The 26,371-nt window shown below is 50.4% G+C and overlaps 1 protein-coding gene across 1 annotated transcript in view; it reads right to left on the minus strand.

Moving 5' to 3' along the window:
* Nucleotides 1-16,726, minus strand: part of MUC4 (mucin 4, cell surface associated) — a 25,276-nt gene extending 8,550 nt beyond the window's left edge. The window contains exons 1-18 of the mRNA XM_019796956.2: nucleotides 15,944-16,726; nucleotides 15,695-15,823; nucleotides 15,201-15,353; nucleotides 13,781-13,914; nucleotides 12,709-12,873; nucleotides 12,297-12,452; nucleotides 11,170-11,300; nucleotides 9,502-9,590; nucleotides 7,610-7,789; nucleotides 7,314-7,439; nucleotides 6,402-6,521; nucleotides 5,850-6,058; nucleotides 5,321-5,411; nucleotides 4,730-4,897; nucleotides 4,081-4,182; nucleotides 3,455-3,685; nucleotides 2,094-2,231; nucleotides 494-675 (exon numbers count right to left, since the gene is read on the minus strand). Coding sequence (XP_019652515.2) covers nucleotides 494-675; nucleotides 2,094-2,231; nucleotides 3,455-3,685; nucleotides 4,081-4,182; nucleotides 4,730-4,897; nucleotides 5,321-5,411; nucleotides 5,850-6,058; nucleotides 6,402-6,521; nucleotides 7,314-7,439; nucleotides 7,610-7,789; nucleotides 9,502-9,590; nucleotides 11,170-11,300; nucleotides 12,297-12,452; nucleotides 12,709-12,873; nucleotides 13,781-13,914; nucleotides 15,201-15,353; nucleotides 15,695-15,823; nucleotides 15,944-16,676 — 3,237 coding nt within the window. The 5' untranslated portion in view covers nucleotides 16,677-16,726. The remainder of the gene's footprint in view (nucleotides 1-493; nucleotides 676-2,093; nucleotides 2,232-3,454; nucleotides 3,686-4,080; nucleotides 4,183-4,729; nucleotides 4,898-5,320; nucleotides 5,412-5,849; nucleotides 6,059-6,401; nucleotides 6,522-7,313; nucleotides 7,440-7,609; nucleotides 7,790-9,501; nucleotides 9,591-11,169; nucleotides 11,301-12,296; nucleotides 12,453-12,708; nucleotides 12,874-13,780; nucleotides 13,915-15,200; nucleotides 15,354-15,694; nucleotides 15,824-15,943) is intronic.
* Between the last annotated feature and the right edge of the window lie 9,645 nt (nucleotides 16,727-26,371).

Here is a 26,371-nt window from a genome sequence, read left to right on the forward strand (position 1 = left end):
TGGCTGGGTGGCTCAGTCGGTTAAGCACCCAACTGTTGATTTTGGCTCAGGTCATGATCTCAGGGTTGTAAGACTGAGGCCCCCCTTGGGCTCCCTGCTCAGTGGGGAGTCTGCTTCGTATTCTTTCCCTCTCCTTCTTCTCCTCCCCCTACTTGCTTTCTCTCTCTCTCTTCCTCTCAAATAAATGAATAAGTCTTTAGAACTGTGAAGCTGGGAACCCCTGGGAAGCTTTAAGGGACGCTGAGGTGGATGTTTCCTGTCAGCCTGGCAGAATGGGAGCTAGGAGACAAAAATTCAGTTGAGCTATAAGCAGTGAAGAAAGTTCTGTTTCTTATAAGTTTATGGCCTGAGATTGGTGTTGACTGTCCCCACCTACCAGCTCCCAATGCACACACTACCACAGAGGGACTGAAGCATGACACCCCTTCAGTTCCCACTGCCTTTCCCCTTAACAAGGAAACCGCCCCCCCCCGGCCCTCCTACCAACACTCACCTCCAGGGAGGAATTGCCCACCCGGCTGGTCTGATTGTATAAACACTGGCTCTCTTCCTTGCAAGCACAGACCACTGTCTTTGGCTGGAGTACAGATGACAAATTGTCTTCGACGTTTCTTGCTAGAATCTCCAGAGTGAATGGTTCCAACGACTTTGGTGTCCATAGCAATGTCCCATTCTCTGCCCCAGGGAAGACAAGACCACTGAGAGCTGGGAGACTTGACTGTTGTGCCGTCTGACACATCCTGGCATCTAACACCCCGAGTGCTATGTTGGCCTCCCTCCACCTCTCTCAGACCACCCCTCAAATGTCATCAGGCATTTCCTTGAGTAGGCTGGTTTCCTGGAATGATCTCGGTTACACCCCAAGCTGGAGGTAGCATGAGCCCCACAAGTGATGGCAGGGTGGAACTCCACAGAGGGGAAGGCAGTTGCCCCCTGAAGAGACCCCAAAGGGCAAACCTCCTTGTGCCTGCACCAGGATGGGACATTCAGGAAGGACAGAGAGTAAGGCCAGGATCTTCCGGATGCTTCCCCAGTCTACACTGCAGACAAAACAGACTTCCCCTTCACAGCAGCCCCATCTCTTGCCCTGATTTCTTGCGCACCCCTCTCACTTCATGGACCTTTGACCTCCAGACACCAGACTACGGTGAAAACATTGCTACTTATCAGCAAGGACCCTTCTGATCCAAACCTGTCTTACAGTGTCCAGGAAAATAAGCAGTTCTCCTTAACACAGCAGATTGAGAGTTGTTGATAGTAGGGGACAGATGAGAGTAACTTCCAGGCTATCCCTCTTCAGGAGAGGAGCCCAGGGGAGGAGAAACTCTCCTGATACTATTGGCTAGCACCTGGGAGGATGCCACATGGAGCCGAAGGGTGCACACAAAGGCATCCCTTCTTACGCACAGAGAAAGAAAATGAGGCAGAGAGAGGTGCTCTGAGCTCAAACTAAGGTCCCTAATGGCTTTGGTTTAGCAAAGCTCAGTCACTAGCATAAATGGTGCTAGCCACAGAAAGCAAGTTGCATCCATCCTGCAGACTTTGACTTTTTGACCCAGATCATGGTTATCCACCATTACTGACAGGGAGAGACTTTGCTTGGTCCCAGCACAGAAAAGCAAGGAGGGGAGGCAAAGTTAGGCAAACATGGTTGGCCAACATAAAATAATGAGAAACATACCAAATGAAGGTATTTGTATCTTTAAATCCTGTTCCACATTATATCCTTCTTTTAAGAGATTTGAGAATGCTTTAGATTAGTAATATTTTTAGTTGTTATACTTTATTCTAATAATTTGATGATTGCATAAAGCTGGTTAAAGATGATTCCTTGTTATTGGATTTGAGGCGAAATGACCTTTGAATCAGTTGTATGGGCCCCGAGTCAGTGTGGCTAGCTGGCCGGACTGCCATAAGGCCATCACTGCTATTCACTGAGGGCACCTACCGGAATCATAGCGATCATTCCAAGAAATGCTGGTCCTGGGTATTCGGAAGGAAAAGTGACATGAAGTTGTCTGGTGTATAATGATGCAAAATTACCTAAAGATTGACTCTGACCTCATCCCTTCCACCTGCGGCCAAGCTCTTACCAAACAGCCTGAAGTCAGCACTGCTGCGCTTCAGAGCGAATGTGACCTTCTCCGAGTGGCTGCTGTACTGAATCCACTTGGTCTGCCCCACGTAGGCTTCCACCACACACTGACCCTTGATAGAGGGTGGGTACTTATCTGAAACACAAAGAGGGGACTCGGGGTTTGGGGCAGGACATTTTCTTGCCTCACGGGCCTCCTCTCTGTCTAGTCCTCTGGTTTCTGTGAGGCGTTCTCAGGGCTGTGACCCACCTCTGGAAGCAGGAATTATTCCGTGTACCTGCCTTCAGATCCCCGTAGAGCAGGCTGGGGTTCTATTGCCCGCCTGGCCAAATCCTTAAGCTTCTCTTTATCTTCCCCCCAGACAGGAATCAGGTCCAGTTCTTTCCTGATCAGAGTGCTATGCTGGGCATGGTACGACGTGAATCAGAGAACAGGGTTTTGCCTTTGGAAGAGGGCTGGAAACCGTGAGGCTAATCTCCAGATAGGCATTGCATTTGTCAGGAAACAGAGGAATACGGTGGAAATGCTATTTCCATTTCATTGTTCATTCATTCAGTCACTTCACACATTGATTGAGCACCTACCATATGGCTGGCACTGTTCTAGGTAAGACACAGCAGTAAGCAAATAATAAAAAAGAGGTCTATGAAAATGAGAAAATAGGCTAGGTAGTTAAAAGTGCTAAGGAGAAAAATGAAAGCAGGGAAGGAATAGGAAGTAGGGGTAAATGTGAAATTTTCGACAGGCTAGCAGAGAAGGCATGCTGAGAAGGCCACTCTATTTGCGTAGAGCCTTGAAGGAGGTGAGGGGCGAGCGTGGGGCTGTCTAGAGGAAGGGCGTCCGGGCGGAGAACAGCATGTGCGGGGTCTGGAGTCGGGAGTGAGCCTGGTGTGTTTAAAGAACACAGAGAAGCCAGTGGGGCTGGAGAGGAGGGAGCAGGGAGGGGAGAAGTAGAGGGAGAGTTTGAGAGATGCTGGGGTCCGGTTGGAAAGGGCTTCGAAGGTCATCACAGAGTGAGCTGGGGAGTCATGGGAGGAATGACATGAGCAAAAGAATCTGCAAATCGAGCACCTGTGTGGCTCAGTCGGTTAAGGGTCTGCCTTCGGCTCAGGTCATGATCCAGGAGCCCTGCATGGAGCCCCGCATCGGGCTTCCCGCTCAGCGGGGAGTCAGCTTCTCCCTCTGCCCCTCCCCCCATGCTCTCTCTCTCTCTCTCTCTCTCTAATAAATAAATAAAATCTTTAAAAAAAAAAAAGCATCTGTTAAATTTTTAAAATGCGTGGCTTCACTGTCACGAAAGGGGGCTCCTCATCTGACACCTGACGCTGCAACGGCTCCCCGCGCCTCGTGCCACTCACTGAGGGTGGCGTTCAGCCGCTGGTAGCTGCGGAGAAGCATCTTAGTGCTCTGGCCGGTGCTTGCGTTTCCTGTGACGGAGCTGTCATAGAGGCACTGCATGTCTCCATTACACTCGGCCACCAGCTCTTCATCCCAGGTTTTGTTTTTCAGTTGGGAAAGGAAGATAGGGGTGAAGTTGGCAGGCAGATGGCCATCTCTCTTGCCAAGGAGTCTTGTGTCATTGATTTCCCCTAGAACATATGGGAGGCCATGGCCTGGTATCAGGGATGGGTCTCCAGCTACACTTCCGCTGTGTCCACCCCTTCCCCTCACTTCACGTGCCTTGGGGAGAGGGAGGGTGATGTGGAGGGATGGCGTGACTCTGGCTTTTGAGGCTGGAAAGCCCTACTCTAGTGAGGGAGGGCCCCCTTCCCTTGCCTTCTCTTCCAGGCAGAGACACGCAGGTGCGATGGGGGTGAAAGGGACAAATCTGGGGAGGCACCAGAATCCTCAGCATTTGCTCCTGGCCTTTCCAGCTCTCCCTCACAGAGGGCGGAGGTCTGGCTCCCACAGGCTGAGGGACACAATGCTTCCTTCATCCCAGCCCGGCCACGTCTACCCCGAGGACTCGGAGGCCCAGACTTACAGGTCATTCCGTATTGGAAAAGCAACTCCTCGGTGCTATTGCTGGGAATGGCGGAGCCATTGGGCATCCTGAAGTCGTCATCCGGATTGTCATTCCAGACTCCTAAGCGACAGAGGAGGAGGTCGGCCACCCTGGTACTGTGGCTCTCCCCTTCCCTGGGGAGCACCTAATGAGTCACACTCAAGGTGTGATGGGGAGGAGGGGACCTGGGAAGCCTCTTTCAGTTGCATCTAGTCTCAGTTCTGTCCTTCTGGAGGAGGGGAGAGGACCATACCTCACCCGCCCCTCTGTCTCAAGGATGGAAGAGGGGAAAATGAAGGAGGAAATGGAGGAAGAAGAGAGGGCAAGTAGGGGCTGGAGGGAGGGGAAGGGCAGCTGCTGGCTCTACCCTCCCCAGAGCCCAACCTCAAAGCTACCCTGGAACTGGAGTTTTAGGAGGACAGGAAGTGAGGCTTGAAGGAAGCTGAAGAGGTCCCTCATCCCTCCCCACCTCTCCGCACCCTCGGGGTTCTGTTCTCCGTAGGCCGAGGACGGGAAGCTCAGCCTGGGACACCCACAGGCCAACTGGACGAGGAACTACCCCATGGTCTGGGGCCCAAGCTCTTGCTGCTGCCACTGTCTCAGACACAGAGTCCTGTCTGCTTCTCACCCAGGAGGCCTTCTGTGTGGTTTCGATACTCCTCTGGGAGGCCGCAGGAGGCATGGAGGATGTTGGAGAGGGCAATCACTGAGATGGTCACAGTCCCATCGAAGGTGGCTGACACCAGGGAGCCATTGCGGGTCATTATGATGCCAGTGGTGTTGAATATCTCCCGGCCTGGAAGGTTGGGAGACAGAGGAGGAAGAAACCAGCATTCTAAGACTTGGCAGTAGTGAAGGATCAAGGTGCAGAGGGGAGACTCTGAGAGCAGCTCCGGGATGGCCTGAATGCCTTCTTCAGTGGCCCGAAGCCAAACTCACAGGACACCCCCTGCCCTTCCTGGGGACTAGAGACAGGGGCGAGGCTGTCACCGCCTTGGAGGAAGAAGAGAAGTGAGGAGGGAAAGCCTAATGCCTGGCTCCTGAGTGAAGAAGGTACCCAGGCTCAGCTGCTGAAAGAAGAGGGGGTGAAGCAGGGTGCCAAGCCCCTCCCCGCACCCCCACTGCTGCTGCCTCCGCATGGCTCCCAGGCGCTGGGTACCCCGCTGAAGCCTGACCCAGGGAAGCAGGAGAAAGTGGCTGACGGCTGTCCCCAGCCTACCTTCTGGGTCTTCACGGTTAGTCTCAAATGCCACAGTCTGGTTATTGACTTGCACATGGATTATGTCATTGGGCTCAAGGAGCCATCGGACCTGGAAGGGAATTAGAGGAAGTCTAAGCCTGTCCTGCAGGTGGGCCCAGGAGCTGAGAAAGGAGGCTGCAGGGAGTTTGGACCTGAGCCCCGGAGGAAGAGGGAGGTGGGGGTGATGATGCGGTTGTGCTAGCTAATGGCTTTGGGGTGCTCAGCATGGGCCAGCCTGGAGCTAGATACATTTCTCAGATGATCTCGTTTAAATCTCACAACGACCCTGTGAGGTAGGTAATATTATGATCCTCATTTCACTATAAGAAAACTGAGGCACTGGAAGTTCAGTCATTTCTTCAGGATCACGTGGCTGATGGAGCCCTGACCCAAATCTCTCTAGGGTTGACTCTCGAACCACTACACTGGCCAGATGCGTCCTCCCTCCCTGCTGCCCTGTTCCCTTCTTCCTTCTTCCTGTCCTCCTTGGGGCCCCTGCCGCACTCACTATGATGGGGCTCAGGCTGTTGGTGTCATATTTGGCTGCAAAGGCAATGAAGTTGGTGGCCTGGGCCGATCCGGTCTGGGCGGTGCGGCCCTGCAGCAGAAACGAGGAGTTTCCATCCCAGGCCCGGACCAGCTGGAAGTCCCCCAGCCCATTGAAGGTGAAATTGGCACCATCCAAGGTGGTGATGTGGGGGTCCCCAAACATCCAGGCTGGAAGAAAGGAGAGACCATGATGGCACGGCAGGCCAGGGAAGGATCTGAGATCCCCCACCCCCTCTAGGCCGACTCAAGCCTGGGAGATGTCGATGATCCCCGGAGGCCCCCTTGCACTTTTTCAACCCCACCCAAATTCACATCATTATCTCTGCCCCGCCCAGCCCTTCCCCAAAGCCAGGTACAAAGCCCCTCCCTTTGCCATAGGCGCACACTGGACCATCTCCACCCCGTGGCCACAGCCCTGCACCAGGAAGCTCGTGCTGCCTGGTCCAGGTCCCGAGAAGCTACCCCTCCCCAGCTGCTCTGCTTCCCCGCTGCCGGGCCCCAGCAGCCTCACCGGGCCGAGGGGGCCGGTACCCGGCACAGACGATGCGCGGCCGCCTTTGCTGGTACAGGGCGCAGAAGGACGGCTTGTCGTTCCAGCGGCAGCACCAGTTCTGCGGCTCCAGGTCCTCATCTGTGGAGAAGAGCAGCACATTGCCGGGAGACAGAGGACCTGCAGAAGGTCCAGCCGGAAGGTTTGGTGGGGCAGGATGACACGGGTAAGCAAAGGCAAGGCTTAGGAATCGAGCACACCTTGGGGCAGATCCTGCCCTGCTCCGTGGCCTCAGGCCATTGACCGTCTCCCCTGCAGGCTTGCTGGAGCTGTGTGCGCAACGCCCCCAGGTGGGCCGGGCTCAGGGCTGCGGCCCAAGAGCTTTCTTTCCTGAAGGATGGGGCTGAATCGCCCAGCTCTCAATATGCGGGAGTAGGGGGGGTGACTGATGGTCTGAGGAACTATGGGGACTGCTGTGATTGTCGGGGTAGGGGGCTGGCTGGGGGTGGAGGGAAGAGGCACATTACCCTGGTCCCCCAACCTTGTGCTCTCTAGCTCCCCTGGAGGGTCTCTGCGGGAGAGGACAACCCACTAATCTGGATCCAGAGAAACAGGGTCAGACTGGTCCCCTCTCCTTCCCTCAAAAGATGCCCCCACTCTTGTCTGGGGCTATGCGGCCAAGTGAAGATGGGGCAAGGGGCACTCGATCATAAATCCGCAGGATGTCAGCTAGAAGGGATGTTGGAAGCTTCCCAACGTTCCAGGATCAGGAAATTAATGGCCAGAGAGGGGAGGCAGCTGGGAGAGAATGGGGACAAAAGGCTTCTTTCTTCGGGTCCCACTGCTTGGCTTGGAGCCCAGGCCTGGTCTCTGACAGAGAAGAGTAGGGAGCTCCAGAGAAGGTGGGGGTGAGATCTCTGTGGACACACGTACCAAACTGCCAAGGAGCGGGCACTCTCCAGCCTTGGAGAAGCTCGCCCCAAGGCCCGTAGCTGCAGCACGCGCCCCCGCGCCAGGAAGAGAAGCTGCACAGCTGCCTGCTGCCGAGGCCCCGCCAGCCTGCGACAAGGGCAGACGTACTCAGGCCCAGAGGGGGCGGGAATGGGGGGCGTTTCTGGGGAGGGGCCCAGGGTGTCCTGGAAAGGACAGGTCAGGTGTGAGCAGAGGGTGGGTGGCTGGGCTTATGGGGGACAGTGGGGATGCCCCAAGAGACGGGAAGGAGGTGTTACCCATGCTGATGGGTTGGAAGCGTGAGTCCCATAGTCCCTGCTGCCAGGAGCAAGGGCAGGAGATCTGGTTCCAGCCCCATGTGGGCCCCTGAGGCTGTCTGTGCAACCACTGCAGGCACCTGAGACGGTAGTTGGGCCTTTCCTCCCTGTGCAGGCTGTAGACCTGCAGGCCCCGGAGGCCTAGAGGAACAAAGGAAGAAGGGGTTATCCCAGGGCCTAGGCGGCAAGCTCTAGCAACCCAACTCATAAACGCACCTTCTGTATGCCACCTCCCCCACTCTGGACAGCAACTCCCCGGGTGGGACAAAGTTCAGACTGCCCCTTTTATGTGACCTCCAGAAGCCCTTAAAGCTTGGATCTTAGTGGGAAACCCTGGGACAAGTGCTAGGCAAGGAGGCCTCACCCACACCCACTCAGAGCCAGACCCTATTTCTGAGCTTCAATCCACTGATTCCCCACCCTCCCATCTGCCGCTCTGAACTCCACCAGTACCTTCCAGTCTCCCCAAACCAGTCCCTCCTCATGCATCCTCTACCCCACTAAGGGACGCCACCAGCCGCCAGCTCAGACCCTTAGCTTTCATCCCCGACACTCCCCTCCCCCAGCACACACATGTCAGTGGCCGAAGCAGCCAGGGCAGAGGCCGATGCCCAGCAGCTGGCTGGGGGTTTGCTCCAGCACCGTGAGGCTGAGGAAGCGTCCTCTGTGCCCGGAGGCCATCCTTGGAAGCAAGAAGTAACTGGGAGAAGAAACCCTGCTAGAGGTTTGAATCTAAATTGACCTTTAACTGTAAGTTACACACTGCCGGCCCCAATAGCCCGGAGTGAGAAGGGGGCTCCAGCATCCAGTAAGACACAACAGGACATAATGTATTAGATTTTGACCCTGTTCCCACACAAAAGAAGAAATTATCAAGATAACTACAATTTGTTAAGGTTTTTTAAAAAAATAATTACTGTTTATGATTATCTGTTCACGTATCTTCTATACAATGGCCTGAAAAATCAGGTATTCTCCCCCAAAACACACACACACACACACACACACACTATCATACTGTGTCTCCATATTGTGTCAGATGCATCTTGATAGAAGGGCCCAGAATCTGACAGGGCAGCTCTCTCCACAAGATGGCACCCATGATTTGACTTAGCTTCTATTTACCAAAAGTTTTTGTCACAGAGCAAACAGAAGTGGATTTATGCTTCACAGTCTACATGGCTGATTTCTAATGCTAAACCATCCTTCATTCTATGCACATTTTGGGAACTATAATTTCTGTCCCGTTGGGGTCTCTGGACAATAGATAGAGTCATGTCCCATGGGGCCTTCTGATACTGAAGCACTGGCCTTCTTAACAGAGTGAGAGCTATTTGAGAGCAAACATGGTCAGTCTTTTTCCTTTTTCTCCGCCTTCCTATTTCTGGCTCTTAGCACACAGCAGGTGCTCAATAAATGATGACTGGCTGAATGTCAGACTTCTGGACCTCCCCTCGGTAGATTCCCTTCGGGGATCTCATCTGGGTTCTCATTCCTGCTCTGGGGCAGGACACCTGGAGTACTGTCCTCACTGCCCATTCATATCCCCACCTCCTGCCATAGCCCTGTCCTCACTTCCAGGGTCTGGGCCCCCACCAAGAGACTTGGGTTTGGCTCCTCCCAGGCAGGAGACATAGCCCCACCTGGGACTGTACTTTGTGAGGGCACCGAAGGTACCAGGTGCACCTGGATAGTGCCAAGTCCTGATTACCCTTGGGGGTCCGTTGTGCGAGGACACCCTTTGGGGTGTTGGAGATGTTAGAGGGCTGCCTCGCTAGGACTTTCATGACTCATGGAGCTGAGGACAGAGAGGCTTTGAGTCCAGCTCATGTGGGGAGAGGTGGTGCTGTTACCTGAGTTGGAATTCAGGAATTGGTCTGGTAGATACTTCTGCCACATTGGCTGGGATGTCAGTGGGCTGTTTTCAAAATGCCCATCTCCACTGCGGGCAAAGGAAAGAATCTCAGACCTCTGTCACACACGGGGTCTCTCCCCTCAGGCGGCAAGTTATACATTCATCCAGCCAGTTGGACAGTCACTCGGTCCAGGTGGTCATTCGATACTGGTCAGTCAGCCAGCCAGTGTCTCTGACCCCAGGAGAGGGCAGAGACGGGGGGCGAAGGCTGGGAAGGCTCTGATCTATTCTACATCTGACCGCTAACTCTGAGAAGCTGGTCATGAGACAGGGGCGTGAGCACAACAGAGTCCAGGCCTTCTTCTGCGGAGCTTCCCTTCAGTGGGGGATTGGACAGAGGGCTGCGTAGGGGAGCGTACATCACGATGCTAAGAGCCGGTCTCTGCGTTTAGATGGGCATGGATTCCATGCCTGGGCCCAGCACTCAGTAGCACAGTAGCCATGAGGAAACTGCTGAATCTCCTCGGTTCTCAGTTGTCACGATGGTAGAAAAGAGACAACAGTAGCACCCGCCTCACGGCATGGTGAGGATTAAATGCAGTAACGTTTGTAGACCCCTCAGAACTGAGCGAGGACCTGATACAATGGGAGAACACCCCTGGTGTTGAGGTTCATGGCGCTGCCCCAGGAAAAGGGGAGTCTGGGCACGTGCCTCCGAGCTGTGACTCCTGACCTTTCCTCCTTTCTGCCACAGGATAGGTGAGGCACACAGGTGTGACACCTTCCACGGGCTACTCAGGAGGCTGGGAAATCTCTAGCCGGTTGGATGATTCCACTCCTATCTCTTTCCGAGCACGTCAAAAAGCAAGGGAGGGAATGGAATTATAGGGGCGACCCTGAACACCAACTAAGAGAATTTGCAGCAATGACCAGTAACAAATGCTATGTGACCTTCACAACTGATTGCATCTTCACAACCAGCATCTGGAAACACTGTGGTTGAGAGCTGTTGTCAGAGACCGAGTCACCTTCACACACAGGAATCCACAGTCCCATCCACGGCTCCCTCCCTCCACTCTCTGTCTTGCCCACTGACCCCACACAAGCTGTTGGTGCCCCTGGGTGAGGGGCTCATGCTCAGCCCAGCAGAAGTCAGGAGGGTAGATTTCAGCTTCAAATGGCTGGGTGCAAGTTCCTTCTCTGCCACTTCCATCTCTGTGACTTTGGGCAATTACTGATCTACTTTTACCTCAGTTTTCTTATCTGTAGAATGGGTGGTAAAGAGTATCTCCTTCATGGGTTGTTGTGATAATTGAATCAAATAATGCATATTAAGGTAGTTAGTGTGATAAATGTTGGCTGTTACTATTATGATACTTGAGAGGTCAAGAGAGGTTGGCCAATGTCAGTAGAAATCAGAGAAGTCAAAGTTCTGGGAATTATTATGAAGCATGGGGATTGAGTTGGGAAAGAGAATGGCCGGGTGAATGGGCATCTGTTAATGTAAAAAGCAAGAAGTGGGAACTGGAGTTGGTGTGAGCCTGAAACATCAGCAAGATGGATTCATACCTTGTCCTGGGGGGGTGGGAGTGGGTGTGCACCAAAAACCCTACCCTGCACCACTTTCTAGTATCTGCTCGGTGCTGACCGTCCATCCCCGTCCTACCTGGAGAAGCCCATGAGGACTGGGTTGCCTGGGCGCTGGGTCACGTCCCACTGCATACCACCACTTTGGTAAAGAAACAGGGCATAGGACCTGCTCCCATCCGTGGAGAGGATGGCCTGGTAAGTGTTGGTCTGGAGTTCGGTTGGAGACAAACATAGGGATGCCTGTGAGAGATCTGGGGTCTCCTCCCCAATGTGCCATCACCCCAGGCACCATCCTGCCTGGACACACACATCATCGTTTCCTGGCCTACACAGAGCAAGTTTAGGATTGTGCCAAACTTGGGCAGCTTTCACCATAGGGGTCAAAGCACCTACCATGGTGGGATTTGCCTTCTTTGTGACTTCGGTCCAGGGAGGGGTGATAAAGGGCCCTGGATTAGGATCCAGTGAGAAGAGAGTTTGTGTGAAAAAGCTTCAGGACTCAGAAAGATTATCCACCACCCCCAGAGAGCTGAGAGAGGCCTGTTTAACTTCTCTAGGAATTTTTTAAGGACATTGTTCAAATGTCCCCTCAACCTGAATATTGTGGATGGACCACAGAGGTGAGACTGGAGGTTCTCTGAAGGCAGATGCCAAGCACAGCTTGTACCAAGTAGGTAACCAATGACCTTGTTGAACCAATGAAGAAGTGAGTGACTTAGACCACACACAAGGGCTGTAAGAGCTGAGTCCCGGGGGGGGAAGACTGAGGATACTGTGTGGGATGACAATTGCCATTGGATGGCTTTGCTTCTGAAAGCCAGAGTTGGAAGTCAGAAAGCCTCAGTTCCAAGCTTGGCTTTGTCATTTGCTAGCTGGGTGACCTTGAGCAGATTGCTTAACCTCTCTAACCATTGTCTTCCTCATCTCTAAAATGTGGGTAATAATATCAGGTTGAGCCATATAAAATTGCCAATAACCAGCCGTTTTTTGACTTACAAAATTGACTTACAAAATTCCATTTCCTATGTTCCAACCCAATGAGTACTAGGTGAGTGCTCAGCAAACGCGGTGGGGTGGGGAGGTGCTATAACCCACAATCTGTCCCTGAATCAGAGCGCACGTTAGAAGAATGGCCCCTGCCCAGGGTTCTAGGATGTCTGACTTCCAGATGGTTCACAGGGAGCTGTCCATTGGTCCACTCACCCCGAAGGTCCACCGGGCAGGATAAGCAGGGGCATTGACCCACGTGACCTTTAAGGTCCACATGGCTTTATAGTTCCAGGTGTGTGTGAACTCTTTAATCCAAGACTCCACCTGCCAGACGAGCGCGTTGTATTCATTATAGAGTGTCTCATATTCCTAGGGAAGGAAGGCAGATAAGACAAGGAAATGAAGGTCCCACCTGCAGGCCTTCTCATGGTCGTGAAAGGGCATTCCCAAGTCTATGTAACAGTCCTGCTCTGCTTCCTCCCCACCCTCATATTTAAACATCACCCCCTGCCCACACTGAGCCCAGGCTCTGCCGGCAGTAGCACTTGCACACCCTCCACATAGCCCTTTGTCTCTCCTTGCTGGATGCTGGGGGATCCTGAATGCTGGACTTTGAAAGGCTCACCTGGTAAAATACGGTTCCCTGGCCACTGGAAAAATCAGCATCATCCCAGAATGGAGCCACCATGGCCACAGGGTCCCAGCCTGTGAAGCCTCTAAGGGGGGGATTGGGGTAGGAGAAAATCTGATACTCTGACTTCGGGAAAATGACCTGGCCATTATCTGTGAACTGGACACAAAGGTTCTCTGGTTAGTATTTAGGGAGGGAGGGAGGGACGGGGGCAGGGAGAAAACATCCTGGCCTTCGGCCAGCTCCTCAGAAGCGTGACCCCCAAGGACGTCTCTGGGTCGAAGTGTAGAGATGTGGACAGCTTCTGCAAGGTCACCTCGTTCATGTCGCTGCCGGCTGGGAGGCCCCTTACATAGCTGTCCCACGAATGCTGCCTACGTGCAGACGCTCCTATTCTAAGTCCTTCCTGGCATGGTAGGTTTGCCCGGCTTCCGTGGCCTACCCCACCTGTAGACAGGCCCATCACAGAGCAGAGCCCTGTGGGTGAGTCCCCGCAGAGCCATCCTGAGCCTCCATCCACATCAGACAAGGCTAAGAGGACTGCTAACCTAGGTCCCATCGCTGCGTTGCCCTATCTTAGTGTGTCCTGCCCCAGTCCCCCACCCCCGCCACGGAGACTTACAGGGGCCACGACTGCCATCCACTCTCCCCCAGGAGACAAGGTGTACTTGGACCAAGGAGCCAGCAGATACTCATAGAAAGAGCATTAAAAGACAGTTTCCTAAGTAGAGCTTCCTACACATATAAAGGCCCTGAGATCAGTGGAGAGCTTACAGGGCCCCGAGACCTCTCTACTGAGGTAAACACACTTTTGTCCATGAGGGTAGGAGGGCCTGGCCTAGCTCCCAGTCGTCCTCAGCCGGCAGCCAGGCATTAAAGAGTGTACGTGCAAACTGCGCCAGGGCAGGGACACCGTAGGTGCCTCACAAGTGCTGCTTGCTGCATTTTCCCTTCCTCTGGGCCAGGGTCATGGTCACAGGGCCATCTCCCAGCCCTGGAGAGAGAAGCAGAGTCTGGGGAACACATGTCACGGGTCCTGCCCTTTGAGCTGCAGCTGGGGACTCACATATAGATAGTCCCGGAGAGAGGAGCCAAGAGGGAAGCCAATCTGGGGCTTGAAGAGTGGGGAAGTGAAGTCCACGGTCTTCTTGAAAAACTCCCGGTCTCCGACACTTGACCCGTAGGGGAAGAGGGAAACACCTGGGCCAGTACAAAGAAGGGCAGGAAATTCTCAAGGGCCTTGACTTCTTTAGGGCTGACAGCTTCCCCAAGCTGCTCCTCCACCCAACTGGGAACCCTCAAGGACCCCTCTGTCCCCCTCTCTGCTTACATTTAAGCCATCTCTTCATTTTACCCCTTTAGTGGGGAACTCTCATCCTACCATTTTGAAGAAAACCAGGCCCTGCTGTCAGAATACCAAGTAATTCTGCATCTGTTATGGTTCTCAAAATTCTTTCAAGGGTTCAAAGACAAACGCTTCCAGCGTTGTGAAGAACAGTAATTGAAATACCATTTCATAGAATGAGACTTGTTTCTTAAGACGGTATTTCTCTAGATACACTGGTGGACCCCCCAGAATTTGTCCTTGGACCCTTAAAAGTCCTTGGGCTCTAGTTTGAGAAAACTTGTCCTAAATATTTCTCGAATGGGTCTCCTCCTTTCTTTCCTGGCTGCCCTCCCCTGGTTTTCTTGGAAAACCACAGCGGTCTTTATACAGCTCTCCTGATCTCCTGAAAATTCATCCAACACCCCAAACCCCATAGTACCATTCATAAATAGAGATCTAACCATGTCCTCCCTGGTTCCCTCACATGTCAGCTTCATTTCTCAATACTCTTCACCTTGTTTCCAGCACCCCCAAGTGCCTTGGGGATATCCTCCCCATGCCATACTAAGACTACTTTCCATGTCTACACCCTAATTCCAGCTCTTCAGGCCCTCCTGCCTGCTTGGGATGCTTCCCCTTCCCCAGCTCCTATTCCTTCTTTCCAGGAACCCTCCTCTTCACCTTGAGCACATCCCTACATCCCCTAGGGGCCTTCCATTGTCCTTGTCTAACACCCTACATTTATTCCTCTAATTGCACCTATCAAGGCAGGAGATCTGTCTCCTACCAAACAGCACCTGGATCATTTCTTATCTCTACCTCCTAGCCCAGGGCCATGTACAAAGCCAGCCCTCAGCACCCAACTCTGATGCTGTCTCATACTTCCCTGTGAGGGCTTAGACCTGAGAGAGCAGTCTAGGAGCAAGCAGGCTGAGACTGAGTATTCAGTTACATCACCCTCTAAAGGGGATATGGGAGCAGCTGGACTTCCCATGGCCCAGATGAGGCAGTAGAGAGATCCACAGACCCAGCTCCCCCAGCTACCCAAAAGGGCCCTTGCTGGTAGATCTAAGCAAGCTGCTATAACTACAGCATCCATATCTGGCTCAATTTTCTCCATCCCAAAGTGGAGGGACCCCAGACCTACAGACTCACTTACCATTCTCGGGCTTGATGGGGATCGGAGCAGCTGTTGAGTGTGTGCCTATGGACGGTCTAGGAGAGAAGGTTGTATGGGTCTGGGAGGTTGTTGAGGGTACTGATGGTGTTGTCCTTCTCTGGCTGCCTATCCTCTGTGAGGTTGTGATTGTTCCTGGACATGCAGGGAGAGAGAACTGGAGTGGGTCTTACAGTCAGAAAGTAAAGTCAAAGAAAGTCACAGACTTCAGGAGCTGGGAGAGACAGCCAGAAACTCTCCTGTCTGCCTTCTGGCCACACCCAAACTGCTCCCTGCACATAAGGAACTGTCTTCTGGGGTAGAGGGAAAGGTGACCTGTCACTCCCAACACTCCCATTCCCTTCATCTTCTTGTGGACCTGCCCTTAATGTTAGCCTGGTAATGTTAACTCACCTTCTGCTCTCAAGCACTGCTCTAGGCTGAATTGAGCCAATAGGGCCACCCTGAGAGACCAAGATGCTGGAGACAGCACCTACCTGATGTCTGAGTCTTCACAGTGGACATTGAGGATGCTGTGGATGGTGGGAAACTGCTGGTAATAGACAGAGGAGAGGAGTGACCTGAGAATAGGGTGGCGGAGCTCCAGGTGACGGCAAAGCCAAGGGCTGATTGAGAGAATGAAGAATTACTAGTTGAACTATAGAAATTTGATGGGATATGAGTAGTGCCCAAATTACCAGAGGAAGCAGACATAGAGAAAGAATGGGCTATGGATGGCTGTATACCTTCTGACTGAGGTGAAGTTTCGTTGCTCTTATCGGAAGGCAATGAAGTGTTTGCTGTCCCCAAGGTGGCTGGGTCCTGGGAAATATCCTCTGTAGGAGTGTGTCCACTTAGAGGGGAAGAGGAAGTTGATGTGATTCCTGGTAAGATAGGGCTGGTTTGAGATTGTCTGTTGGTCTCCATGGTCTGACTCGTGTGGTACTGAGATGATGCCATTATCTCTGGAGCAGAAGTGAAGGAAAGGTGTGCTGTTGAGGGTCCCTCGAGATCAGTGATCATTGAGACTATTGCGGTGACTGGGCCAAAACTTCCCGTTTCAGTGTGTGACATGTTTTTTGTGTTTCTCCCTGGAGTGTCTCTTCTAATTGGTGTTGTAGGGACCTCTGATGATACCGAATGTGTGTTGCTTGCAATGGAAGAGGATGAAATGTCAGCTGTGGAGGCTGAGGACGTGGGCATTTCTGATGATGTGGAAGGCTTACGGCTGACACTAGAAGGAGATGGAGTGCTTGCTGTCCCAGAGGTGGCTGTGTCCTGGGAAATGTGGTCTGTAGGAGTGTGTCCACTAAGGGAAGAAGACGGAGTTGATGTGATTCCTAGTGAGACAGTACCAGATTGAGATTGTCTGCTGGTCTCCACGGTCTGACTCGTGTGGTGATGAGATGATGCGGTTGTCTCTGGAGCAGAAGTGAAGGAAGAGTGTGCTGTTGAGGGTCCCTCTCGTTCAGTCGTCATTGAGACTGTTGCGGTGACTGGGCTAAAATTTCCTGATTCACTGTGTGACGTGTTTTTTGTGTTTCTTCCTGGAGTGTCTGTTCTAATTGGTACTGTGGGGACCTCTGATGATATGGAAACTGTGCTTTTTGCACTGGAAGAGGATGAAATGTCAGCTGTGGAGGCTGAGGACGTGGGCATTTCTGATGATGTGGAAGGCTTACGGCTGACACTAGAAGGAGATGGAGTGCTTGCTGTCCCAGAGGTGGCTGTGTCCTGGGAAATGTGGTCTGTAGAAGGGTGTCCACTAAGGGAAGAAGAAGGAGTTGATGTGATTCCTTGTGAGACAGTACCAGATTGAGATTGTCTGCTGGTCTCCATGGTCTGACTCGTGTGGTGCTGAGATGATGCGGTTGTCTCTGGAGCAGAAGTGAAGGAAGAGCGTGCTCTTGAGGGTCCCTCTCGTTCAGTCGTCATTGAGACTGTTGCGGTGACTGGGCTAAAATTTCCCGATTCACTGTGTGACGTGTTTTTTGTGTTTCTTCCTGGAGTGTCTGTTCTAATTGGTACTGTGGGGACCTCTGATGATATTGAATGTGTGTTGCTTGCACTGGAAGAGGATGAAATGTCAGCTGTGGAGGCTGAGGACGTGGGCATTTCTGATGATGTGGAAGGCACGTGGCTGTCACTAGAAGGAGATGGAGTGCTTGCTGTCCCAGAGGTGGCTGTGTCCTGGGAAAAGCGGTCCGTAGAAGTGTGTCCACTAAGGGAAGAAGAAGGAGTTGATGTGATTCCTGGTGAGACAGTACCAGATTGAGATTGTCTGCTGGTCTCCATGGTCTGACTCGTGTGGTGCTGAGATGATGCGGTTGTCTCTGGAGCAGAAGTGAAGGAAGAGCGTGCTCTTGAGGGTCCCTCTCGTTCAGTCGTCATTGAGACTGTTGCGGTGACTGGGCTAAAATTTCCTGATTCACTGTGTGACGTGTTTTTTGTGTTTCTTCCTGGAGTGTCTGTTCTAATTGGTACTGTGGGGACCTCTGATGATATGGAAACTGTGCTTTTTGCACTGGAAGAGGATGAAATGTCAGCTGTGGAGGCTGAGGACGTGGGCATTTCTGATGATGTGGAAGGCTTACGGCTGACACTAGAAGGAGATGGAGTGCTTGCTGTCCCAGAGGTGGCTGTGTCCTGGGAAATGTGGTCTGTAGAAGGGTGTCCACTAAGGGAAGAAGAAGGAGTTGATGTGATTCCTTGTGAGACAGTACCAGATTGAGATTGTCTGCTGGTCTCCATGGTCTGACTCGTGTGGTGCTGAGATGATGCGGTTGTCTCTGGAGCAGAAGTGAAGGAAGAGCGTGCTCTTGAGGGTCCCTCTCGTTCAGTCGTCATTGAGACTGTTGCGGTGACTGGGCTAAAATTTCCCGATTCACTGTGTGACGTGTTTTTTGTGTTTCTTCCTGGAGTGTCTGTTCCAATTGGCGTTGTAGGGACCTCTGGTGATATGGAAACTGTGTTTTTTGCACTGGAAGAGGATGAAATGTCAGCTGTGGAGGCTGAGGACGTGGGCATTTCTGATGATGTGGAAGGCACATGGCTGTCACTAGAAGGAGATGGAGTGCTTGCTGTCCCAGAGGTGGCTGTGTCCTGGGAAAAGCGGTCCATAGGAGTGTGTCTACTAAGGGAAGAAGAAGGAGTTGATGTGATTCCTTGTGAGACAGTACCAGATTGAGATTGTCTGCTGGTCTCCACGGTCTGACTCGTGTGGTGATGAGATGATGCGGTTGTCTCTGGAGCAGAAGTGAAGGAAGAGTGTGCTGTTGAGGGTCCCTCTTGTTCAGTTGTCATTGAGACTGCTGTGGTGACTGGACTAAAACTTCCCGTTTCAGTCTGTGATGTGCTTTTCGTGTTTCCTCCTGGAGTGTGTGCTCCAATTGGTGTTGTAGGGACCTCTAGTGATATGGAAACTGTGTTGTTTGCACTGGAAGAGGATGAAATGTCAGCTGTGGAGGCTGAGGACGTGGGAATTTCTGATGATGTGGAAGGCACGTGGCTGTCACTAGAAGGAGATGGAGTGCTTGCTGTCCCAGAGGTGGCTGTGTCCTGGGAAAAGCGGTCCATAGGAGTGTGTCTACTAAGGGAAGAAGAAGGAGTTGATGTGATTCCTTGTGAGACAGTACCAGATTGAGATTGTCTGCTGGTCTCCACGGTCTGACTCGTGTGGTGATGAGATGATGCGGTTGTCTCTGGAGCAGAAGTGAAGGAAGAGTGTGCTGTTGAGGGTCCCTCTCGTTCAGTCGTCATTGAGACTGTTGCGGTGACTGGGCTAAAATTTCCTGATTCACTGTGTGACGTGTTTTTTGTGTTTCTTCCTGGAGTGTCTGTTCTAATTGGTACTGTGGGGACCTCTGATGATATGGAAACTGTGCTTTTTGCACTGGAAGAGGATGAAATGTCAGCTGTGGAGGCTGAGGACGTGGGCATTTCTGATGATGTGGAAGGCACATGGCTGTCACTAGAAGGAGATGGAGTGCTTGCTGTCCCAGAGGTGGCTGTGTCCTGGGATATGTGTTCTCTAGGAGTATGTCCACTTAGGAAAGAAGGAGTTGATGTAATTCCTGGTAAGAATGGGCTGCTTTGAGATTGTCTGCTGGTCTCCTCGGTCTGACTCGTGTGGTGATGTGATGATGCGGCTGTCTCTGGAGCAGAAGTGAAGGAAGAGTGTGCTGTTGAGGGTCCCTCTCGTTCAGTCGTCATTGAGACTGTTGCGGTGACTGGGCTAAAATTTCCTGATTCACTGTGTGACGTGTTTTTTGTGTTTCTTCCTGGAGTGTCTGTTCTAATTGGTACTGTGGGGACCTCTGATGATATGGAAACTGTGCTTTTTGCACTGGAAGAGGATGAAATGTCAGCTGTGGAGGCTGAGGACGTGGGCATTTCTGATGATGTGGAAGGCTTACGGCTGACACTAGAAGGAGATGGAGTGCTTGCTGTCCCAGAGGTGGCTGTGTCCTGGGAAATGTGGTCTGTAGAAGGGTGTCCACTAAGGGAAGAAGAAGGAGTTGATGTGATTCCTTGTGAGACAGTACCAGATTGAGATTGTCTGCTGGTCTCCATGGTCTGACTCGTGTGGTGCTGAGATGATGCGGTTGTCTCTGGAGCAGAAGTGAAGGAAGAGTGTGCTGTTGAGGGTCCCTCTCGTTCAGTCGTCATTGAGACTGTTGCGGCGACTGGGCCAAAACGTCCCGTTTCAGTTTGTGACGTGTTTTTTGTGTTTCCTCCTGGAGTGTCTGTTCTAATTGGTGCTGTGGGGACCTCTGGTGATATGGAAACTGTGCTTTTTGCACTGGAAGAGGATGAAATGTCAGCTATGGAGGATGAGGACGTGGGCATTTCTGATGATGTGGAAGGCACATGGCTGTCACTAGAAGGAGATGGAGTGCTTGCTGTCCCAGAGGTGGCTGTGTCCTGGGAAATGTGGTCTGTAGGAGTATGTCCACTAAGGGAAGAAGATGGAGTTGATGTGATTCCTGGTGAGACAGTGCCAGATTGAGATTGTCTGCTGGTCTCCATGGTCTGACTCGTGTGGTGCTGAGATGATGCGGTTGTCTCTGGAGCAGAAGTGAAGGAAGAGCGTGCTCTTGAGGGTCCCTCTCGTTCAGTCGTCATTGAGACTGTTGCGGTGACTGGGCTAAAATTTCCTGATTCACTGTGTGACGTGTTTTTTGTGTTTCTTCCTGGAGTGTCTGTTCTAATTGGTACTGTGGGGACCTCTGATGATATGGAAACTGTGCTTTTTGCACTGGAAGAGGATGAAATGTCAGCTGTGGAGGCTGAGGACGTGGGCATTTCTGATGATGTGGAAGGCTTACGGCTGACACTAGAAGGAGATGGAGTGCTTGCTGTCCCAGAGGTGGCTGTGTCCTGGGAAATGTGGTCTGTAGAAGGGTGTCCACTAAGGGAAGAAGAAGGAGTTGATGTGATTCCTTGTGAGACAGTACCAGATTGAGATTGTCTGCTGGTCTCCATGGTCTGACTCGTGTGGTGCTGAGATGATGCGGTTGTCTCTGGAGCAGAAGTGAAGGAAGAGCGTGCTCTTGAGGGTCCCTCTCGTTCAGTCGTCATTAAGACTGTTGCGGTGACTGGACTAAAACTTCCCGTTTCAGTCTGTGACGTGTTTTTCATGTTTCCTCTTGGAGTGTCTGTTCCAATTGGTGTTGTAGGGGCCTCTGGTGATATGGAAACTGTGTTGTTTGCACTGGAAGAGGATGAAATGTCAGCTGTGGAGGCTGAGGACGTGGGAATTTCTGATGATGTGGACGGCTTGTGGCTGTCACTAGAAGGAGATGGAGTGCTTGCTGTCCCAGAGGTGGCTGTGTCCTGGGAAAAGCGGTCCATAGGAGTGTGTCTACTAAGGGAAGAAGAAGGAGTTGATGTGATTCCTTGTGAGACAGTACCAGATTGAGATTGTCTGCTGGTCTCCACGGTCTGACTCGTGTGGTGATGAGATGATGCGGTTGTCTCTGGAGCAGAAGTGAAGGAAGAGTGTGCTGTTGAGGGTCCCTCTCGTTGAGTTGTCATTGAGACTGTTGCGGTGACTGGACTAAAACTTCCCGTTTCAGTCTGTGACATGTTTTTTGTGTTTCTCCCTGGAGTGTCTGTTCTAATTGGTGATGTAGGGACCTCTGGTGATTTGGAAACTCTGTTGTTTGCACTGAAAGAGGATGAAATGTCAGCTGTGGAGGCTGAGGACGTGGGAATTTCTGATGATGTGGACGGCTTGTGGCTGTCACTAGAAGGAGATGGAGTGCTTGCTGTCCCAGAGGTGGCTGTGTCCTGGGAAAAGCGGTCCATAGGAGTGTGTCTACTAAGGGAAGAAGAAGGAGTTGATGTGATTCCTTGTGAGACAGTACCAGATTGAGATTGTCTGCTGGTCTCCACGGTCTGACTCGTGTGGTGCTGAGATGATGCGGTTGTCTCTGGAGCAGAAGTGAAGGAAGAGTGTGCTGTTGAGGGTCCCTCTTGTTCGGTCGTCATTGAGACTGTTGCGGTGACTGGGCTAAAATTTCCTGATTCACTGTGTGACGTGTTTTTTGTGTTTCTTCCTGGAGTGTCTGTTCTAATTGGTACTGTGGGGACCTCTGATGATATGGAAACTGTGCTTTTTGCACTGGAAGAGGATGAAATGTCAGCTGTGGAGGCTGAGGACGTGGGCATTTCTGATGATGTGGAAGGCACATGGCTGTCACTAGAAGGAGATGGAGTGCTTGCTGTCCCAGAGGAGGCTGTGTCCTGGGAAATATGGTCTGTAGGAGTGTGTCCACTAAGGGAAGAAGACGGAGTTGATGTAATTCCTGGTAAGAACGGGCTGCTTTGAGATTGTCTGCTGGTCTCCACANTTCCTTGTGAGACAGTACCAGATTGAGATTGTCTGCTGGTCTCCATGGTCTGACTCGTGTGGTGATGAGATGATGCGGTTGTCTCTGGAGCAGAAGTGAAGGAAGAGTGTGCTGTTGAGGGTCCCTCTCGTTGAGTTGTCTTTGAGACTGTTGCGGTGACTGGACTAAAACTTCCCGTTTCAGTCTGTGACATGTTTTTTGTGTTTCCTCCTGGAGTGTCTGTTCTAATTGGTGTTGTAGGGACCTCTGGTGATTTGGAAACTCTGTTGTTTGCACTGGAAGAGGATGAAATGTCAGCTGTGGAGGCTGAGGGCGTGGGCATTTCTGATGATGTGGAAGGCTTGTGGCTGTCACTAGAAGGAGATGGAGTGCTTGCTGTCCCAGAGGTGGCTGTGTCCTGGGAAATGTGGTATGTAGGAGTGTGTCCACTAAGGGGAGAAGAAGGAGTTGATGTGATTCCTTGTGAGACAGTACCAGACTGAGATTGTCTGCTGGTCTCCATGGTCTGATGCGTGTGGTGCTGAGATGATGCGGTTGTTTCTGGAGCAGAAGTGAAGGAAGAGTGTGCTCTTGAGGGTCCCTCTCGTTCAGTCGTCATTAAGACTGTTGCGGTGACTGGACTAAAACTTCCCGTTTCAGTCTGTGACGTGTTTTTCATGTTTCCTCTTGGAGTGTCTGTTCCAATTGGTGTTGTAGGGGCCTCTGGTGATATGGAAACTGTGTTGTTTGCACTGGAAAAGGATGAAATGTCAGCTGTGGAGGCTGAGGACGTGGGCATTTCTGAAGACGTAGAGGGCTTGTGGCTGACACTGGAAGTAGATGGCATGCTTGCAGTCCCAGAGGTGGCTGTGTCCTGGGAATTGTGGTCTGTAGGATCGTATCCACTTACAGAGGGTGAATGGGTTGATGTGATCCCCAGTGAGATAGTTGTGTGTTGAGATTTGTTGCTCTTCTCCACGGTCTGACCTGTGGGCTTCTGTGTAGATGTTGTCCCTGGAATAGACGAAGAAGTGAGTGCTTTTGAGTGTCCCTCTCTTCCATTTCTTCCTGAGACTTTTGAGGTGTCTGGAGTAAAACTTCCATTTCTGGTTGTGATTTGTGTGTTGTGTTTCTTACAGTTATGTGTATTGAGCTAGTTTCCCTCAGCTTTCTGACATTGTCTGTTTTGTTTGCCTTGTAGTTGACTTGGATTTTCCCTGAGAAATGCTACTTGGCAGGGTCTGTTCACTTGTGGGGGTTGGAGGATCATACTATTTAAATATAAGATAGAAGGGCTCTGAGACATGAGATTCTGTATCTGTGAGACTATGGAGTTCATAACCAATTTTCACATGTCCCTCTTCCTCTCATAGTGGTCTGGAATTAATGGATGTGAGGATTTAATTATTTCACCATGGCTAAGGTTTCTATTCACATAGGTGACAATTAGTGTTCAATAATATGACAATGAATATTTGTGGTAGCATTTTGTCTCCATTAGCAATTAGTTTGGTAGTATAGTAATGGAAAATGGTGGAGTTGACTTCCTACTTTCCCCATACAAGGATTACAAGCCATCATCTATGTGCTTCAGTTTAGATCTATGTTTTATTTAAAATATACCTACAGTTCAAGTTCATGTCTCAACAAATTTCAAATTGTCACATATCTTTTATACATATTTCTCAAGCCCTGCAAAGGAGATGGGTAGCCTTCTCTTCTTTCCACAGCCTCTTTTTCTTCTCCTTAATCCAGTGTTTATCCCTCTAGTTTCCTTCTTAATCTGTGTCCTCATCCCATCAAAACTTTTTCAGTTTTCACCCTTACTGATATTCTTGTGGTCTTCTTTTCCTCCTTCATTTCTCTCTATTATCCCATCTGAAACATGCAAGAAATTTACTGGCCTATCAAAACCTTTTTTGGAGAGCAAGGATGGGCAAATAGTCGTGAACTTGTATGTTTGAATCCTGGCATGCCTAAATACATTTACTGTTGACAGCAAACGTGCCAACCACTTGTACTGTCTTAAACAACTTGTTTATTCAGTATTAAGCATTTGGAAGTACAGCCAGTAATACAAGAAAATTTGAGGACTCAAGTTTGAAGTGACTCCTTCTTTGGAATGGTGTGGGTTTCTGTCATGGGGGTGGGTATCCTGTTTCCTTTTCAGGTAGTTATGTTTATCTCATTTCACTCTCCCCGAGGATCTTCCTTGTGGGTGGTCCCTCTACCTACAATCCAGAAATTTTCCTTCCTACTTTACTTTTTCTTTTTAAGTAGGAGTCGAATTAATTCTGCTTGTTTTTCAAAATCATGTGAGTTCTTGAGCTCAGGTCATCCCCCTTTCTACAAACTTCAGCGAGCTGTTTCTAAAGACACCACCACCTTAGAATCGCCATCTGGGCCATGACCTGGGGCCCAAACTACTTTTAAGATCAACAAAACTGTTTTTATGTTATTGGTTTTTTTTTTACAGTCAGAAGGAAAAAAATCAATGTGATGCTAGTGAATATATAATAATTAATCCATCCTTGGCCACATTTGTCTTTAATTCAACACAGTTGTAAAATAATTTTTAATTTTTTTTAACAAAGTGAGGAGCCCAGGAAGGCAACAGTGTCTAGGGTTCATGAAAGTCATTGTGTGGCCCTTTATCCAGCTGGTCTCAACAAAAGCATGGGCCCATTGGTAAAGAGATAGGCATCACAGTAGAAGTTCATTGATGACAATCTAATTTCATTTAATACTTTGCATTAGTTCAGTAACTTGAATTGTTTTTTTTTCTCCAAAAACTATATTTATTTTTTTAAAAGGTTTTATTTATTTATGTGACAAAGAGACAGCCAGCGAGAGAGGGAACACAGCAGGGGGAGTGGGAGAGGAAGAAGCAGGCTCCCAGCAGAAGAGCCCGATGTGGGGCTCGATGTGGGGCTCAATCCCATAACGCCGGGATCATGCCCTGAGCCAAAGGCAGACGCCTAACAACTGCGCCACCCAGGCGCCCCTCCAAAAACTATCTTTAGTTTCCCCCATACAGTTGTTGGATACAACAATGAATCTGGTTTTAACAAATTTGAAGTATTTCGTTCTTTACTGAAAACCCTTTTCTACTTACCAAGAGATGTGTTCTCTTAAGTATTATGAACATCAAGACTAAGATAGTGCTCCTTCTTTGAAGAGAATTATTTTCTCCAAGGTGACAAGAGCCAATTTCAAAATACTTACCTGGAAGAAGGAGATTTTTCATGAGTAGCCAAATTCAAAATACTCAAAGTATTGGTAAGATTAATATTTAGAAGAAAGAACTTCTCTAGATGATTGAGCGCCCTGACAATTTGGCAATTTGTCAATTTGTCAACTACATATGCAAATTTTTAGAAAACCCTATAATGTGAATGTCCTTTTTATTTTTATTTTTTATTAATAATATTTTTTATTATATTATGTTAGTCACCATACAGTACATCCCTAGTTTTTGATGTAAAGTTCCATGATTCATTACTTGCATATAAAACCCGGTGCACCATGCAATACATCCCCTCCTTAATACCCATCACCAGCCTATCCCAGTCCCTCACCCCCCTCCCCTCTGAAGCCCTCAGTTTGTTTCCCAGAGTCCATAGTCTTTCATGGTTCATTCCCCCTTCTGTTTACCCCCCCTTTCTTCTTCCCTTTCTTCTCCTACTGATCTTCCTACTTCTTATGTTCCATAAATGAGTGAAACCATATGATAATTATCTTTCTCTCTTGAATTTTGCTTAGCATTATCTCCTCCAGTGCCGTCCATGTTGCAGCAAATGTTGAGAAATTGTTCTTTTTGATGGCTGAGTAATATTCCATTGTATATAAGGACCACATCTTCTTAATCCAGTCATCTGTTGAAGGGCATCTCGGCTCCTTCCACAATTTAGCTATTGTGGACAATGCTGCTATGAACATTGGTGTGCATATGGCCCTTCTCTTCACTACGTCTGTATCTTTGGGGTAAATACCCAGTAGTGCAATTGCTGGATCATAGGGTAGCTCAACTTTTAACTTTTTAAGGGATCTTCACACTGTTTTCCAAATGACACATCTCCAAAGGCAAGAGAAACAAAAGAAAAAATGAACTTGTGGGACTTCATCAAGATAAAAAGCTTCTGCACAGCCAAGGAAACAGTCAAAAAAACTAAGAGGCAGCCCACGGAATGGGAGAAGATATTTGCAAATGACACTACAGATAAAAGTTTTCATATTTTTTATTTGATTTGAAGTAGCCACTCTTTCTTGCTAAAGTTGCCAGATATTTCTTCCCTTTAGACATCCCTGAGAGGTCCAAAAAGTTTAAGACAAGTTCCTTTC

Source organism: Ailuropoda melanoleuca, chromosome 1 (genome assembly GCF_002007445.2).
Source record: "Ailuropoda melanoleuca isolate Jingjing chromosome 1, ASM200744v2, whole genome shotgun sequence".
Lineage (NCBI taxonomy): Eukaryota > Metazoa > Chordata > Mammalia > Carnivora > Ursidae > Ailuropoda > Ailuropoda melanoleuca.